The sequence below is a fragment of the Eptatretus burgeri genome, chromosome 9 (assembly GCF_056783735.1).
Source record: "Eptatretus burgeri isolate ZD-2024b chromosome 9, Ebu_testis_v1, whole genome shotgun sequence".
NCBI classification, from domain to species: domain Eukaryota; kingdom Metazoa; phylum Chordata; class Myxini; order Myxiniformes; family Myxinidae; genus Eptatretus; species Eptatretus burgeri.
In genome coordinates this window covers 52,022,490-52,042,289 of record NC_140969.1, presented here as the reverse complement: position 1 = coordinate 52,042,289, position 19,800 = coordinate 52,022,490, and the positions used below count along the sequence as shown (strand labels likewise).

The 19,800-nt window shown below is 42.4% G+C and overlaps 1 protein-coding gene across 3 annotated transcripts in view; it reads left to right on the top strand.

Annotated features, from left to right (window-relative positions):
• The window catches only part of PXDN (peroxidasin), a 202,716-nt gene extending 184,598 nt beyond the window's left edge, over positions 1-18,118 (top strand). Inside the window, exons 20-22 of one of the 3 annotated variants that reach the window (XM_085895156.1) lie at positions 12,189-12,315; positions 12,444-12,570; positions 16,557-18,118. In XM_085895156.1, the coding sequence (XP_085751282.1) occupies positions 12,189-12,315; positions 12,444-12,570; positions 16,557-16,751 (449 nt within the window). In that variant the 3' untranslated portion in view covers positions 16,752-18,118. The remainder of the gene's footprint in view (positions 1-12,188; positions 12,316-12,443; positions 12,571-16,556) is intronic. The other 2 variants (XM_085895157.1, XM_085895154.1) reach the window with 2 other exon arrangements.
• Positions 18,119-19,800: the final 1,682 nt, after the last annotated feature.

The window sequence follows — 19,800 nt, the reverse complement described above, 5'->3', positions numbered from 1 at the left end:
ATGTCATCTGCCATCTGCTTGGAAATCTGCAAACATCACTGCCCTGCATAAAAAAGGTGCAAAAACAGATCCCTGCAACTACAGACAAATCAGCCTTCTCCCAATCATCAGCAAGGTTATGGAATCCATCATCGCTTCAGACATGAAATCCTTCTTCTTCTCCAATGGCTTGATTTCTGATCATCAATTTGGTTTCAGACCAGGTCACTCTACCCTGGATATGCTGCTTCTGCTCTCCCATCAATGGATGGAAGTCCTCAATGCCAGACAGGAAATCCGAGCCGTATCCCTGGATATATCACGTGTTTTTGACACAGTCTGGCACCCTGCACTACTCACCAAACTCTCTCTTTTTATGGTATCCAAGGCCATCTCCACTCATGGCTCGCAGACTTCCTCTCCTGTCGCAGTCACCGTGTGGCCCTAAATGGAGTTCTTTCATCCCCCCTTCCTGTCCAGGCTGGAGTTCCTCAAGGTAGCGTTCTGGGCCCTGTTCCTTTTCTGGTTTTCATCAATGATCTCTCCGACTCTTTGGAAAATCCTCTATATCTCTTTGCTGATGACTCCACCCTCTGCCGTACCATCTGTCATCCCTCAGACCGTCAAGCAGCAGCTTCTTCGCTCACTGCAGTTCTGGATAAAATCACATACTGGTCCAACACGTGGAACATATATTTCAATCCAGACAAATCTCACACTCTCACTATGTCTCTTCGAAAGGACCGTTTAGAACCCCCCCCCCCACCATCCACTTTCTCAACAATCCTCTGGAAGAAGACTTTACTTTCAAGCTTCTGGGTCTCACTGTCTGCCATGACCTTTCCTGGGAAAGTCACATTTCCAAGCTGGCCTCCAAAGCCAGTCTCCGACTGGGAATCCTCCATCTTGCAAAGTCCTTCCTCGGCCCTCCTGAGCTCCTGACCACTTAGAAAGCTTTTGTCTGTAGCCTGATGGAGTACTGCTCTCCCCTCTGGGCTGGTGCTCCTGCCTCCCACCTTTCTCGGCTTCACGCTGTCGAAACCAGGGCATTTAGGATCATCGGCATCTTCCGCAATGAAGCTGAGTCTTTGGGCCTCTCACTCAATCACCGCAGGTTGGTCGGTGGTCTTTCTGTCTTCTTCAGTCTCCTCTCCAGCCTTTCCACAGCAGACACAGGGAGATGTTTCCACAATCGGGAGAATAAGTGGGGATCCAGCCTGAACGTTGGGAAGATGAGCAGGTGAGGGTTTGAGGCAAGTTGCACTTCAAAGAAGTATGGGTAGCAACAGCAGCAGCCCTTATCTCTCCAGCTTCCTTCGAAAATTACCAACTTTTTATCCAACACTCCATCCACCGATGTCCTGTATCCTGGAGGAATCCTGCAATTATTAATGTCACAAATTAAATATAACTTTTGTTGTTTGCCGTTGACCTGCATAATTACAGCAAGGTAAATGTAGGGTAGCAATTCCTTTGGTACCAAAGCCTGTGCTCAGCTCCTGGGAGACAAAAAAAACTTCCTCCAAAACCTTGAATGGTTAGCGAGCTGGATGTCCCAGGTTTACAATTTAGCACAGTCACAATAGGTGGTGAGATATCCAGCCATTCTTCCTGGGAAATAGCCTTTGCAATAATGAGCAATTTGCCTTGTGATTAAAATAACCACAGTGCAGAGAATCCCCAGCCAGCAGTGTTTATTTTCAAGCAAATTAGGGACCAGGTGATTTATGAGACATGCTCTGAAGTTGTGTGAGTTTTCAACTGTTTTGCACAAAGTCATAATGCATTGCATGCTGCATGCTACATGTTATGACTTTGAATGGACCAATCACAAGCTCGTACTTGCTGAGATTTCTGCACAGAAAACCAGAGCAAAATGTAGTAAACATATGGGTACTCTTATTAATGAGCACCTTAAATGAACCTTGCATCTGACATAAAACCTTGTATAATTGGTTCCCTCCAGTCACAGGTGGGAGATGTGACTGGGTCTTTGTTTTCATAATTGGTTATTCCCTCCAGTCACAGGTGGGAGATGTAATTGGGTCTTTCGTTTCATCTATATGTTGATTGCTTTTGGCATTTGTATGTGGACACATGCTTGGGAGCCTCAATCGCGTGTGCTGAAATCTGCACTATCACTGATGATTCGCCAATAAGTGATAAAACTGGTCTGGCATCCGAGGGGGTGCGGAGCATTGTGATTCTCATGTGTGTACTATGTGTGAATGTGTTTACAGCTGTTGAGGAACTTGGGTCGAGTTTGAAATGCCAAAGGGCTTATCTTTGGGTAGCTTTCCATGGTTGCTTAATGCAACTTTTTGGCCAGAAGAGCATGTTTTAATCGATAATCCTAGCCACCTGGGGTAATTGAGAAGGTGAGAGCGAACTGGTTATTCCCTCCCTTCACATGTGAGAGATGTGATTGGGTGTTTGTTTTTTCTCACACAGGGCTCACGGGCTCAAGGGTGATGACAGAAGTGATGACATTGACAGGGCTCACGGGCTCAAGGGTGATGACAGATGAGATGACAGATTGACAGGGCTCACGGGTGCCCCACTGGGCCACCATTGCATTTTTTATGGGGCACCCATCTGACAAACCCCATCCGTTCGCATACACACACACACACACACACACACACACACACACACACACACACACACACACACACACACACACGTATCTGATGTATAAACGACAAATGTGGTCATCATTGGTTTGATATTTATCGAGATGCCGTGGGCAAATGAGCCCAAAATCTGGATAGGTGGCTCCGTTTGATGTTTAACTGATGTTGACCATAATATATATATATATATATATATATATATATATATATATATATATATATATATATATATATATATATATATATATATATATGTATATGTTGCAGGAGATACTGGTGGGACATGATTGCACACCGCAAGCAACGACACGTGTGCATCATACGTACAGACATAATGAAGACTAGAATGCCATAAGGTAGAGCGCATACCTCCGCCAGACTGAACAGTTTATATTTTTTTATCCCACTGATCTGCATCCGGACCAAAACCAAAATCTAATCAGCTTGTTCTTGTCACCTACCCAACTCATTTTTTTTTTGTCATAATCTGTCCACAACGTTTTTAAATGTGCTAAATTTTGTTTTTGGCCCTATATTTCAATGGTGAAGAATCACTTAAAAATGATTGTGTCTGAATCCGGATCTTCACCAAAATCGAATCAATTTGTCCTTGTCACACACCCAACCTGCCCACCAAGTTTCGTAAGAATCCGTCCTCATCGTTTTGAGATATTCTGCTCACAGACATGCAAACAGTTAACAGACAGACAGACAGACGAGACTGAAAACATCATGTCCATCTTCTCTCGGTTGCGGAGATAGTAAGCTTTATGCATGTGATTATATCGCACTGCGAGAGAGGAGTCGGCAAAAGGGAGTCATCCTCAGCAGGATGGAGGTGACAAAGCACAACAAACAACACAGCTAGGCCACATCCCAAATGCCTCGGCCTCACCTAAAGTTGTTATATTCAGCACGGTTTTCAATCCACACCAAAGCCCGGTACCAGTCATCATTGGCGGGATGGTAGATAAAGTCCTTCAGGCTGCACAGCCAGATCATGTACCGAGTGCATGTCAATCAACATGATACCAGGTGTCACTTGCTCGGCCTTCAGCCTCATCAAAGCTGCCATAGCTGCTGTATATGCAGGCCGAGGCTTTGTGGCAAACACATGTCAAACGGCGTGACACCAGGCTGGCCACCTTTTTGTGTGTGTGTGTGTGTGTGTGTGTGTGTGTGTGTGTGTGTGTGTGTGTGTGTGTGTGTGTGTGTGTGTGTGTGTGTGTGTGTGTGTGTGTGTGTGTGTCCATCTGTCCGTCTATCCAAGCCATAACTTTTTGTTTTTACCATTTGAATTTTTGTCATCAAATTTTCAATCAACCTTTATTAATAATATATGGAAAAATAACAATAAAAAAATGAGTTAAAATGTGAAATGGTTAAGTCATTGTGACTATAAGTGTCCCTTTTTAGCCCGCCACAATGCATCATGGGCAACACGCCCCATTTTATTTGTTTATTTATCAGTGAGATTCAGTGTGCATGTCCAGGCCATAACATTTTTACCAACTGAGCTTTTGTCATCAAATCTTCAATAAACCCTTATTATGAGATTGTGAAGAACACAAATTGATAAAATGTGCAATTGTTTTTCGCTCGCCTGTTCGAAGAACAGAGAGCTATAGCATACCCCCGGCGTGAGCGTGAGCGTGAAAATGTTAAATTTTTTTGTATTACGGAAAAACTCCTCGACGGATTTCGACGAAACTTGGTGGGGGGGTTAGGTATGGTCCAAGGATCATGCCATTAGATTTTGGACTTGGTCCCCCCGCCAAAAAAAAATTGTCAGAGAATTTTTTATTTTGCATTTCTACATGTTTTAAGTGATTTCCAACCCCCCTCAAAAAAAAATTGTTAGAGAGAAAATTTTTTTTTGCATTTCTACATGTTTTAAGTGATTTCCAACCCCCCTCAAAAAAAAATTGTTAGAGAAAAAAATTTTTTTTTTTGCATTTCTACATGTTTTAAGTGATTTCCAACCCCCCCCCCCCCAAAAAAAAAATTGTTAGAGAAAAAAAATGTTTTTGCAACTTTTTTTTTCAACAAAATTTCGATTTCTTGTTTTTGCATTTCTACATGTTTTAAGTGATTAGGATTTTGACGAAACTTGGTGGGGGGGTTAGGTATGGTCCAAGGATCATGCCATTAGATTTTGGACTTGGTCCCCCCCCCAAAAAAAATTGTTAGAGAAAATGTTTTTTTTTTTTGCATTTTTACATGCTTTAAGTGATTTCCAACCCCCCCCGAAAAAAAATTGTTGGAGAAAAAAAAATGTTTTTGCAACTTTTTTTTTCAACAAAATTTCGATTTAATTGTTTTTGCATTTCTACATGTTTTAAGTAATTAGGATTTTGACGAAACTTGGTGGGGGGGAGTTAGGTATGGTCCAAGGATCATGCCATTAGATTTTGGACTTGTTCCCCCCCTCCCCAAAAAAAATTGTTAGAGAAAATGTTTGTTTTTTTTGCATTTCAACATGCTTTAAGTGATTTCCAACCCCCCCCCCCCCCCAAAAAAAAATTGTTAGAGAAAAAAAAATGTTTTTGCAACTTTTTTTTCAACAAAATTTCGATTTCTTGTTTTTGCATTTCTACATGTTTTAAGTGATTAGGATTTCGACGAAACTTGGTGGGGGGGTTAGGTATGGTCAAAGGATCATGCCATTAGATTTTGGACTTGGTCCCCCCCCAAAAAAATTGTTAGAGAAAATGTTTGTTTTTTTTGCATTTCAACATGCTTTAAGTGATTTCCAACCCCCCCCCCAAAAAAATTGTTAGAGAAAAAAAAATGTTTTTGCAACTTTTTTTTCAACAAAATTTCGATTTCTTGTTTTTGCATTTCTACATGTTTTAAGTGATTAGGATTTCGACGAAACTTGGTGGGGGGGTTAGGTATGGTCAAAGGATCATGCCATTAGATTTTGGACTTGGTCCCCCCCCCAAAAAAAATTGTTAGAGAAAATGTTTGTTTTTTTGCATTTGTACATGCTTTAAGTCATTTCCAACCCCCCCCCAAAAAAAAAATTGCTTGAGAAAACAAAATTTTTTTTGCATTTGTACATGTTTTAAGTGATTTCCAACCCCCCCCCCCCCCCAAAAAAATTTTTAGACAATTATAAAAAATATTAATTATTAGACTCGTCTCAAAAACGATAAATGTATAAACAGGCGAGCATTGGGTGGCTTTGACACCAACTCTGGTTAACTGTCGTTTTCATCAAGTTTAGTTGGAGTTCAAAGTGGTTCTGGGAGGGGCTTTGCATTTTGATGCTTTCTAGTTAAAATATATTTTTGTTTATGGAAATTTTCTGATGGTTTTTTAATTTTTTTTTTTTTCTTTGGGATATTGGCTTTGATTTGCATCAGTATGGCAAATTCCATCTTACTAGCCCACCTACAAGGTACCCACTCACTGACTCGTTTATATCAGTAAGTCTGAGAGTTCATATCGGAGAGTGAGTGGGTGAGTCGCTGTTTAGAAAGACCTTTATATACTAGATACTAGCAAATACCACGCATTGCTTCACTGACTGGAACACAGAGATTTGGGGGAGGGGGAGGAAAGGGAGAGGTGGAGGGAGCACATAGATGGGGGGAGGGGAAGAGAGAGGTGGAGGGAGCACATAGATGGGGGGGGAGAGGTGAAGGGAGCACAGAGATGGGGGGAGGGAGAGGTGGAGGGAGCACAGAGATGGGGGGAGGGAGAGGTGGAGAGAGCACAGAGATGGGGGGAGGGAGAGGTGGAGGGAGAGTGAGGAGATAGAGGGGGAAAGAGAGAGAGAGGAAGGGGGTGGGAAGAGAGAGGAGGAGGGAGGGGGAAAGAGACGAGGGAGGGGGAAAGAGAGGAGAGAGGGGGAAAGAGAGAGGGAGAGTGAGGTTGGGGGGGGGTGGGGAAGGCAGTGAGAGGTGAAAGGAAGGGAAGGCAGATGTGTGGTGGAGCATCAGTTGTGATTCATACTGTCTCATCAAAATGATTCTGCATTGAATAACATTAAAGATGGAAACAAAATAATGTCTGAAATCCATTTTCTACCAGTCATACTATAAATACAACCCAGACATGTCCGCAGAGAAACACAGTCCAGAGACAAACACTGCCAGGACGCGTCCGGAGCCAAGCTGGTTTGAGACAAATACCGCTTGGACACATCCAGAGACAAACACTGCTCAGACACAAACTCCTGTCTGCACATAAACACCGCCCAGACACATCTGGAAACAAACTCCCATTTAGACACGTCCGGCGATAAACTCCCATCCGGACATGTCCGGCGACAAACTCCCATCCGGACACGTCCGGCGACAAACTCCCATCTGGACACGTCCGGCGACAAACTCCCATCCGGACACGTTCAGAAATAAATACCATCCAGACACGTCTGGAGACAAACCCCGCCTGGACTTAACCACAATCCAGACATATATGGAAATATTCACGAGAGAGAGAGAGAGAGAGAGGAGAGCAGAGGAGAGGAGAGCAGAACAGAGCAGAACAGAGCAGAACAGAGCAGAACAGAGCAGAACAGAACAGAACAGAACAGAACAGAACAGAACAGAACAGAACAGAACAGAACAGAACAGAACAGAACAGAACAGAACAGAACAGAACAGAACAGAACAGAACAGAACAGAACAGAACAGAACAGAACAGAACAGAACAGAACAGAACAGAACAGAACAGAACAGAACAGAGAAAGGTGAAGGGTGGAGGTAGAGTTGGTGAAGAGAATGATATGTTATGCTTAATGACCAAACACACACACAAAAACAAGCTCATGTCAGAACAGATGTACGCACAATGACACAACAGAGTTTACAATGTAATCCGCTGGCACATCTGCAAAACCTTTGATGTCCCAGTTCCAGAAAATTTGTGGGAGCATGAACCAAAAGTAATCACTGAAAACATGGAAGTACCTACCGCTCACAAACGACCAAATGATCCCATTGAGCATGAACATCGAAAACAAAGCATTGTGACCAGATATTATACTTAGGCCTGAGTTATTTTATAACTTGGTTAACGGATCCGCCGATGGTATATTTGCTGAAATGAAATATAAATATAAAACACATTTTTAGCCTTTTATACTTATACATTTTCTGTCGAAGGTGCAAAAGTTTCAAAACCCAAAATGTAAACGTCGGCATTTATTTTCAAAATATAATTTTGTGCGCACGCGCCAAAATGCCGAGTCCCCTTTAACCAAACTGTGCAGTAGAGCTGCGCAGTAGTCTTCAGTCATGGCATCTGAGCAGTGGCCAGCATGGTTCAGATTGACTGTGGTTTCTGGGGCGAAAGTGATTGTTAAGAAGTATGCCAGTGGTATAAATTTGAGTGACTGTATTGGTGATTTTATCACGCAACATCTTGATGCCGAATATTCTGGCCGAACTATTGCATCAATTCAGTGCAGCAGCAACGATGATTCACAGTCTCCTCTCGATCGTGCCGATTTTGTTTCCATCGAAAGTTGTACACCACTGTTTGTGTTGAAATATTTCGGTGCCAAGTATCTCAAAGTTTCCCTGCGAGATGCTGATATTCAGCCTTCAATGGACCAGAAATCAGCCTTTCAGGATTTATATTCCCCCCCCCCACCCACCCTTGTCTTTTCCATGGAACATCCGAAAAAAAATCATAAAACGATATAATTCCTAAAAATTGAAATTATATTTATATTTATGTTTCGACCTACCGACCCTACATTTTAGCTGAAGAACTGCGTAAACCAAATTATAAAATAACTAAGGCCTTAGGTACAAAAAAAGGAGAAGAAGGCATTGCTGATTGAGGTGTTATTACCAGTGATTTTGGACTAAACGATGCAGAAATCAAGTAAATGACCAAACACCAAGATCTCAAGAATGAAGTGAGAAGGCTGAAGAATGCCATTGTTGCACCAGTGATAGCTGGACCTACAGGAATGATAACAACGAACCTCACAGAGATATTAAACATAGGGGCAATACCCCTGGGTGTTCACCTGGTAGTGGCTGGATAAGATAGCTAGGCAACCACTGAGAGGCATGGATGACGCACAAAATATATAATGGAGAAGACAGTAAATACCTATGGTTTTCTTTTTGATGCATTGAACAAATCTTGGTACATAACAGGTGATCAAGGTTGGGTCAAGTTTCAGGGTCACGGGGCTTAGGAGGGGGTGACTCAAACTCGCTTCCCAACCTCCGACCCTGAAGCCGAAGAGCCACGGATGACCATCTGTAGCTCCTCCGATTCGATTTTGTTTCAAGTCCAAATGCAGATATAGCCTATCAGTGGGATACAAAACGTAAAACTGTTCATTCAGGTGGAGGTTTGAGCTCCGCCGAGTGCCATTCCAGTTACCACTGTTCTGTGATTTGCAAAACACCATAACAAAAAGCACTGCTTGATGACGTGTAAACCAAGGACTTCAAGATCATTGGAATTTCTTGTGTTGAAGCTGGGTCTATGGACCGATCACTTTCCCATCGCATGGAGGTCAGTGGTCACTATGTCTTCTACTGCTTCCTCTCTGGTCTTGGACCCTCTGCTTTGTCCAGGCATTGTCCCCCCAAATTTCTGCATGGTCCACATGGTCCACTATCATCCCACTTTTGGTGAAACTCCTAACATCCGGAATCACTGCTCACCTCCACTTATTTGTTTCTCTCTTTTCCTGCCTGGCAAATTTACTTTCACATTTCCTTCAATCTCATTCTTCCCTCAAGGTCTCCATGACAGCTGTTCACCACCATCTCAGATCACCTCACATCTAAAACCATGACCTTTTCTACCCCTAATTTTTTTTGCATACCTTGTCGAGGCTCATATGAGAGCTAACACACAAGACACAGCAAGGGGGCATGAGACAAGAGGGGCCGGAGTGTGAAGGACAAGACAGTGGGGAACAGAGACATTAGATCTGTGGAAGGGAGAGGGATGGGGCGGGGAACATGGGGTATACACGATGGACATTACAGGGACTTTCAGGAAGGAAAGCAGGGAATTTGAAGGAGGTGGGTTTTGGTTAGATTAACAGGGGTAGAAAAGATTGAGGATTTGGATGGGGGGTGATAAGAGGTGGTGGTGAACAGCTGTTTTGAAGGCCTGGAGGGAAGAATGCGATTGAACAGAGTGAGGGAATTTATTCCAAAGGTGGGGAAAAAGAGGAATGAAAGCGTGAAGGTGAGCAGTGATTCGTGATTTTGGTAGTTTTACCAGAAGGGGGTTGTTGGCGGACCTTGAGCAACATGCAGAAATATTGTGGGGACAAATCGCAGACAGAGCAGGGGGGCGAGACTGGAGAGGAGATGGTAGAAGACAAAAGGACCACCGACCTGCCTGTGGTGAGAGAGTGAGAGGCCCAAAGACAGCCTCATCGCGGGAGATACCAATCATCCAAAATGCCTTGGTTTCCATAGTGTGAAGCTGAGAAAGGTGGGAAGCAGGAGCACCAGCCCAGAGAGGAGAGCAGTACTCCATCAGGCTGCTGAACAAAGCTTTGTATGTGTCAGGAGCTCAGGTGGGCTGAGGAAGGACTTTGCACGACGGAGGATTCCCAGTCAGCGACTGGCTTTGGAAGTCAGGTTGGAAATGTGTCTTTCCAAGGAAATATCATGACAGATAGTGAGACCCAGAAGTTTGAAAGAAAGAGACCCAGAAACTAATAAATCCTCCCCCAAGCCCACCACCTTCAAAATTCCACTTTTTCCTTCCTGAAAGTTTTCTTCTGTATCCATCTTGTCCACCCCATGTGTGCTTTCCGACCACTCATTCCTTCCCACACTGCTTGTTTGTCCAAGTCTCCCTTTATTTTGTCCTTCAACTCTGCTGTTGGTGTCCCCCCCCCTCTCTTGAACTGTTCCTTTTGCTCTGTTGTGTCCTTCTTCATTTAGTGTTTCAGCTATTCAATGATCTTTGACTCTGTCTACAAAAAAGAAGTAAAAACTAGAAGGGCACTCTTTGATATCACAATGTCACCAGGTATCCCTCCACACACATTATTACATCATTTTACATACTTTCACCGTTTGATTTAAATCCCTGAACCGAGATTCAAAATATTAAATAATTCTGGCTGCCAGGCCATTTGTCTGATCAGGTTGAAATTTAAAATGTATATATTCCCCATGACGATTCAATTATAATTGTGATGCTTCACATCGATTGATGAAGCGTTTTATGAGAAATAATTTTTGAAAGATTTTCGTTCAATCCAATATGGCTGCCAGACCACGTGACCTATTAATTATTCGGGAACACGCTGGTGTCCACAAGGATTGGGGAACATGTGGGTGAAGTTTCCCCTTGATCTGTCAAGCTGTTCTGGAGAAGAAGATTTTTCAAGGTTTATTCTTCAAAAAATCATAGCTGCCAAACCATGGTGTCTGAATATTTGCGGAGTTTCTTGAGACATGACGTCTAAGGTGGAGAACTTTTTGTTCCTCGTGGATAGGCGATCATACCTGTAAAGTTTCGCCTCGATCTGTTCAGCCGTTTCGGCGAAGATTTTTGAAGATTTTTATGTTAAAAAAAAATCTGCCGAACCACGTCACTGATGATGCCATCAATTTTTCTCCCATACAATTTAGCCCGAGATGACCCTCAAAATGTTCATACTGATCATATAAAGCATTCGAACTATACAAATATGATGTCGTAGCAAAGCCACCTATGACATCATCCAAAAAATCACACTTATTTCCCATGGGGAGCCTTTTAACATGTGGTGCCAAGTTTAAATTTTTTCCATGGAGCAGTTTTGAGATACAGCTGGAGGTCCAAAGTTTTTCTTTTTTTCCAACATGGCTGCCACACCACGTGATCTATGACGTCATAATTATCATTAAAACATACTCGTACATGAGGAGTCACACGTTTTGTGAAAATTTTGTCAATCGGATAAGCAGTTTCAGAGAAAATTGAAAATTAGTATGTACGGACGGACGGACGGACAAACGGACAACCGGAAAACATAATGCCTCCGGCGACTTCGTCAGTGGCTCTGGTCCAGAAAAAAGAAGCAAAACCAAAGTTTTCAATCATATATGTGATGTCCTTGTCTCTCTGTCCCCCTTTCATCCTCCGTCAGTCTGTGAACCGGTTTCCCCTTGTCATTTAATATCATGAGCCTGGGTATCTGTTTACAAATATAATTGACCTTTTTCACTCATAGCCTTTTTGTTTACAATTAATTGTACTCATTCATTAGCACACCGAATTAACACAAGGTCAGTGGATCAGAGGCAACAGGCATGTTAAATGTGCCCAGTCTGACTTAACAAGGTCATTTGGATTGGGCTGCCGCTGTGAATATCGCCTTAAACTCTCCGCACCAGATGTTTTACGTCTCTTAGCAGCTGCTATAGCCTGAGTGTCCAATTAAATTTGACTATTGCAAATGTGCCGTGAAATGAGACATAGCACCTTTATTTATTTATTTTCCACCAGTTGCCTTTTTTTGTTCATCTCTGCCCTTCATGACATTTACCAGAGTCAAACTTTCCCTTGTTCCCATGCTATGGGTCCCTGGCCTATGGGCTGTCATTGTGCATTCTTGGAAGTAGTGGTGCACGTGTTCCACAGATTGTCACACCAGAGGGCAGTTCAACGTTTTATCGAGGCGTTTCAGGACGAGACGCTCCACTGATTTCAGTTTCCCTGAAGACAAGCCCAAGCAAGTGCAATCGGAAATGAATGGCATCAAGTTGAGGTATTTACAGATCTATTCTCTCGGCCGGCTAGTGGACCCAATCTGAGACACCAAGTCTTTCTAACATTCACCAAGCTGTTTATGCTTCACTGAAACTCTGCTTGTTTTGTCTTGTCATGTGTGAGCAGGCAGAAGGACGATGGTAAGGGAGGCCACCCTGTGACCATGGGTTTCAGGCAAGATGGAACTGCCATTAAGACTTTGGAGAAATTTACACGCGAAGTGAAAATGAACATCTCGTCTCTCCAAAGCAAGGTGAGTAATTGGATGAAAACAATTGTGTAAGAATACGCAGCAAAAAAATAAAATAAAATGCCAAACTTTAAAAACAAAACAAAAAAAAAGGAAACAAAAGTCAAATCAAAATTAAATTTCAACAAACTGACAATTACTAGATCTGATTGTTGCAGGTTTTGTGAGCAAATGCACGACCAGGCAACGAATGCAACTTCAGCAGATTTCCCAGTGATTTCTGTGGAAGGATGCCATCATGTCTTGTTCACGGTTTGCTCAAAAACACACATGATGTCACAGACTTGTGCTTTTCCTTGCAGGTCCATCATAAAGCCGGTTGTAGGATTATATTTGGCCAAAGTATTGGCTCTTGTTCTCTTGCAGACCCATTATACTTGCACAGGCACGCTGCACGCTCAAGCAGCCGGGTTAACATTTCCTCCGGGTGAATTGTTCTCCATACTGCAACGTTTCCCATGGCGGACAGCCTTTTGTAGTCAAATCCCATTTGCCTTAGTTCTATGACTTTCACTTTTGAGACAGATCTTTTTAGACAGACTTTCAAGACAGATCTTCAAAGCTTTCCTTGACAAGTGCATATTGTCACATTTTTGGCAAACAAACTTTACAAAAGCTAAATTCTGAGAGATGTTATGGTCACTGCATTCCAATTGTGCAAATGTTGAAAGTGATTTCATTGTGTGTGTGTGTGTGTGTGTGTGTGTGTGTGTGTGTGTGTGTGTGTGTGTGTGTGTGTGTGTGTGTGTGTGTGTGTGTTACCAAAAACCACAGAAGCACAACCAAACTGCAGGTTTTGTGTAAGGACCAAGTTTGATTCCAAGTTGACCAACGATTGGGATTAGGCAAGACTCATACATGTGGCTTTTATATACCTTTTGAGAAGGATTTGTTAGGGTGGAGAGGAGGGTGCGGTTGAAGGTCGAAGGTGGAAGTGGAGGTTTGCTTATCACTGAGCATGTTCGCAAAGCGCATATGACTCGTATCTTCACTCCTTCCCTTCTCAGTGTCCTTTCCTTCCCATTTTATTTTTCACCATTTCACGCCTCCATTCCTCAAATGTTTCTCCATTTCAACCTTCCATCCCTTCCTCATTTCACCCCTCCATTCCTTCCTCATTTCACCCCTCCATTCCTTCCTCATTTCACCCCTCCATTCCTTCCTCATTTCACCCCTCCATCTCTTCCTCATTTCACCCCTCCATTCCTTCCTCATTTCACCCCTCCATTCCTTCCTCATTTCACCCCTCCATCTCTTCATCATTTTACCCCTCCATGCCTTCATTTTCCAGAAAGGCAATTTTACCCCACGCGCATGAAGCAAAAGGCAGGGCTAAGCAATTGGTTCATGTCCGTCTATACATCTCAACAGTTTATGATCGTCAGTTTTTGATCGAAGAACAACTAATTTAAATCGAATGTTATATTTTGACCACAAATCGGAACATGAATAGGAAGGAAGACAAGTTTCTCGTTTTACAGTACTTTGGCTCTGGATTTGTTGGCTCTGGCTCTGGCTCTGACTTTGGCTCTGGATCGCACTTGCGTAGAGAGGAGTGAGAACATTTTTACTCTGCCTGCCTGTCTGGCAGTGAAAAAAAATTGAAAATAATTCCAAACAGGAAACTTACTATTAAGGACGTTATAAAGGACACATACGTACAACAGGCAGGAAGAACTAATGTAACATGTTAGATGGGGTGATGCAAACGCTGCTCGGTAAAATGGCAGTAAAACTCGGGATTAATTTATTTATACGCCTTTAAACCTAAATTTAAATTGAATTATATACTCGAACACTGTAGAACACAAATCGCCTTCATAATACTTCTCAGAACCATGCTATCCATCAATATATAGGATGAGAGGGCGTGCCATGTTAGAGGGTGAAGAAGAGTCCGCCAATATGGCTTTGTCGATGCTGATTGATGCTTCCTTCTGCGGTGATCAATAAAGCCTCCATCTCCTCAGCTACGGCTCGTCATCTTATTACAGTGTATAAAGGTGACGTATAAGACTGCTTTAGTAGCGCTAAACTTTCGGATTAAAAAAAAAAGATCTTTGAGATCGTTTTATTGAAATTTTGACATGTATACCTGAACACTGTGCGGGGTATCATTTTCTATGGACTCTGCAGTATTTTTTTATGTTCAAAGTAGAGAGGAAGCTTCAAACACAGTCATTCAGAATTACCTGTAACAAGGGAAGGTAATGATAGTCAATCACAATGAGTACACTTTAGCATCACATGTAAATCAGACCAGGAGGGACAGGCAGATTATCGTCTCCTGAAGGTCATCAACGAGACAGCTTGGTTTCTACGAACAATCCAATTGTCGTGTGTCAGATCCCCTGAAATTAACTCAGTTCCTGAAGCTGAGTCCAAATCCTTAATACTGTTGACTTCGACTGCATTTGACCCCAGAGCCTACAAGGATACAGTGTCCATTGTTCCTCTGGGATGCTTGGCACTTGTTTTGATTTGTCTGAGATGAAGGAGAGTCGGCGGTTGAAACATCGGACCAAAATATCTCATTGGTTTGGTAAGAGGTGATCACTTCCACCTGGCATCTTGATGCTGACCCCTTCACTCACACAAAACAGGTGCTATCCTCAAGGCTCTGTTTCACAAATTGTCTTAATATGGGTAGTTTACATTCAGCACACACATCGAAAACAAAAAAGGCTTTATATGAGTATTTGTCAAATTCAGGTTCACATTGCCTGACCTTTGAAACCCAGGAGTCTTTGGGTGAGTTTCAATAGAGATCCAGCTCTGGCCTTTGTTCCATTCCTGCCAAAAGCAGGAGAGGGGAAAATACCCTGGAAAAACATACAATCACCAGCCAGTTGTGGTGTCTTCACAATGCCATGCGTATCGATTGGTCGGTGAAAGCTGCAAATTGGGTGCTTTTTTTTTTAATCCATCGACAATTTGATCGCCTATCTTTGTACACCAGGGAAAGTGAGAGACTAAAAGGGGTGGTTCTGAGGAACTGTTTGGTGGGGGATAGAGGGGGGGAGGATGGAGCAGAGGGGAAGTTGGTCCTGCAGACACTGTAGATCTCACACCTCAGCTGAATTATTTATTTTGTTTTTTACAAGGTGCAGGGATCATGAAGGAGTTGTTACACACACACACACACACACACACACACACACACACACACACACACACACACACACACACACACACACACACACACACACACACACACATCTCATTTTTCCAGACAAAACTGTTCCAATGTTCCTAACAATTCCATCACACACGCAGAGACAAACACACACACACAAAAAAAAAACCACACACAAACAAAAAAAATGCACACACAAACACTCACAAAACACACACCCAAACAAAAAACAAACCCACACACCCACACAAACAAAAACAAATAAATACACACACAAACACTCACAAACGCACCCAAACAAAAAACAAACCGACACACCCACACAAACAAAAACAAACAAATACACACACAAACACACACCCAAACAAAAAACAAATACACACACCCACACAAACAAAAACAAACAAATACACACACAAACACTCACAAAACACACACCCAAACAAAAAACAAACCGACACACCCACACAAACAAAAACTAACAAATACACATACAAACACTCACAAACACACACCCAAACAAAAAACAAACCGATACACCCACACAAACAAAAACAAACCAATACACACACAAACACACACCCAAACAAAAAACAAACGGACACACCCACACAAACAAAAACAAACAAATACACACACACATGCACACACAAAGACACACACACCCAAACATACAAACAAACACACACATGTCAGAGACAGAGACATTATACAACACTGGACTTGACATTTTGTTGTTTTTTAAACATTAGACAAACACAGCAGTGACCTTTGGACAAGTGATATAACTTCCCTGGAGCACTCGGGGTGCTGTCGATAGCATCCTGTGATCTCACTTTTGTTTTCTCCGCAGTCAGCATGGCAATTGAGAAGAGATATCCCCACACCTCCCAGGGATGCCAATCCATGGGATTGGTCCGTGGTCCATACTCTAAATGCGAAATGTCAAGCGAGGAAGCAACACGTACCATTCTTAAAATCTTCGGAACGACTCGGCTGGGCTCGGGTGCGACGTTCGGAGTGGAACCCACAACCTCCCAGACTCTAACCATAATGCCACCGAGTCTGGTTGGTTTTATTTACGTTACCTCTCGATGAGCACGATATGAGTTTCCTCGAGATGACAAATCGTTCAATGTCACCATTTTTGCTGAAATGCCCGATTTTGTATGCTTGGGGAATTGCTCTCTACGGCAGCACAGCGCTGTTCTCACCTTGTATTTCCGGCAGCAAGCGATGTGTGTTTGTGAAATATTTCAAAGGCAGATTCCATGCTGTCATGACTGCAGCACAGATATACAACGAGCCTAATGATTCATGCCTGCTTGGCAGTGAGGAAAGCCTGAGCATTGATTTTGGAACAAAATTTTGTTTCTTCCAATCTCACAGACCACAAACCATTTTCCTCATGTTTCTTTGATTCGAACAACTCAATGCAGGTACATCAGAGGCAGTGTGGTAACATGCTGCGTAATCATCACAAAACTATTTCAGTGCAAAATGGGGGAAAACACTTCCCACAAAAGTGCCAGATTTTCCTCGAAAGCAAATTCATAACCCCAAGCGACAGGATTACAAAGTTGGTTTTGATTGTGTGCACGACGACGGATGAGAGACAGCACACTCCACGGTCATTAACATTTCCTGAACTGGAAATTTACCTTGGACAGGATAATACCGATAACAATTTTCACTGCAGGGTCTTGCCAAAGTAGTCTTACAGACATGGCAGGATTTTTTTTTTCAAGTTACCATGGGATCTTTAACATACACCATTGAATACTACCAGAGACGACATGTCGCTTTACATGTTTTAAGGATGGCAGACTCGTTCCTTAATATCACCTGTAAAGGATTGCATTCTCGGTGCTGCAATGTCGTGCCTCCAATGCACCAGGTTCGCAGTTTACAGTCAGACAATCAAAATCAGACAAGCTAACCTCAAGGTGAGAAATAGAGAGCGAAACTGTCGACCTATTACAGAATACACAACCTTGGTTTGGCCTTCCAATTACATGACTATTTCATTGTGACCTCTGAACTATCTTGTGAGCTTACTGCCATCATAACTAATACAGTAAAACTCCTCTTCACTTTTTTTGTACAAATGTATGCAATTTTACAGTAAATATGAGGTTATAAATTGTTATCTCATCACTAGTTCTTCCTGGTTTGAAGAGCACAGTTTCAATTACTTGCGTGTATTTTGATTTTGATGCACAGTCTGCATTTTGTTTTTAATTTTGCAGCTTTATTTCACATGTTCTATTTTATGATTGTATAAATGTTTGCTTCATTTCAGCCTTACACCTCCCAGGCTAACTTGAAACGAGGATTAAAACCTGCGAGAGGCCAACTTGCTAGTTTTAAGGTGAAGAGGAATAGAAAGCTGAACTATAGATTATTGCAGGATATTCAATGTTCCTTGGTCAGGATTTCCATTTAATTGCAATCTTAATATTACAATCTATCATAAAATTTTAATTCCCATTTGTCAATCACTGTCTGCAATACCAGCAGTGGCTGGAATATTTTTTGCTGAGCTCTTAAGATGCATGCAACACATACTCTCAGTGGGCTGGCAGGATGGCCTGGAAGTAGGCACACTCACCTCTTAGCTGTATGGCCTGGGCTCGAATCCTGACACAGCTATAAACTGCCATTGTGGTGTTTCGCACCTTCTCAATTTCATCACCCCCCTCTGTGAATCATCAATGTATGTGCTGTCCCTTGGATGGATGTTAACTGGGTGTCCCATCTGCCGACATGAGTTGGTGGACGTTAAGGATCCCATGGTGTCCTTTGTGAAGAGTAGGTGTGCTATTGCTGTTACTCTGGCCAACTTCCAAATCAATACCCTAACGACTGCTGGGAAGGCAATGGCAAACCACCCAGTAAAAGCTTTGCCAAGAAACTGCTTCGGCAGCACAGATGCTCTGTAATCGGGATGTCAGGATAGCCTGGCGGTGTGTGCACTTGACTTTGAGCTGTCCAGTCTGGGTTTGTATGTCAACACAGTTATAAACTGCTATCCTGGTGTTTCGCAGCCAAGTTGAGGCATCAATGTATGCTATCCATAAAATGGATGTTAATCTGGAGGAACCATCTGCAACCACGAGTGGTGTTAGTCTGTGTTAAACATCCCACGGTGTCTTTTTCAAATAGTCAAGTTATCACTGACACTCTGAACAAATTCCAAATTCCTACCAAGATAACCTTCAGTCGTACGTCAGGCCGAACCAACCACTTAGTGAAGGACTTGGGTCAAAGATGTTCTCCAACCGACCTCATAAGAAACTGGGAATTATTGGGCCAATTGAAGAAGTAGTCATCATCGAAGTGGCTCACTGCTGGCTGGTTCCAATCATGTTGCTCAGCAAGTGTGACCTCACAATCTTTATGATCCCCATGGCAAAAATTATATTGCAGTCGGTAAATTGAGAATTAAACATTGTTCGGGAAAGAAGCTAAAACTATGTAATCAACAGTGGACCCCAGTAACTATCAACTATCAAGTAACAGGTGAGCAAGATTATGATTTTGTGTACAGATCATACTTTATTAGCCCCAACTAGGCATCAGCCCAGATTGGAGTTTATCTTTTGGGTCTTGCCCATCCATCCCTCTGTGCATCAATGTGTCTGTTGGGATCTTTTGCTCAAAAATTACAGGATACATTTCTTTCACATTCAGCAGGTTTATGCAACAACATCTGGCCATGAGGAACGTCAAATTAATTTGGGATCTGAGCCAGTTTGGAACACTGGCAATTAAAAACAATTACGGGAGGGAATAGTACACAATTGTACAGTATTTTGGGAACCATTATTTATTTTTATGCACTTTACCATCTCCACGACCAACACAGTCTTTGAATTATTTATTTAGTGATATACAATTTACCATCCTTACAGCTGACATTCCACCTTTAATTTTTTATTTTATTTATAAACACCACATCCACACCACCTTGAATTATTTATTTAGTGATATACAATTTACCATCATTACAGCTGACATAACACCTTGAATTTTTTATTTTATTTATAAACACCACATCCACACCACCTTGAATTATTTTTTTATAAAGAAAAATA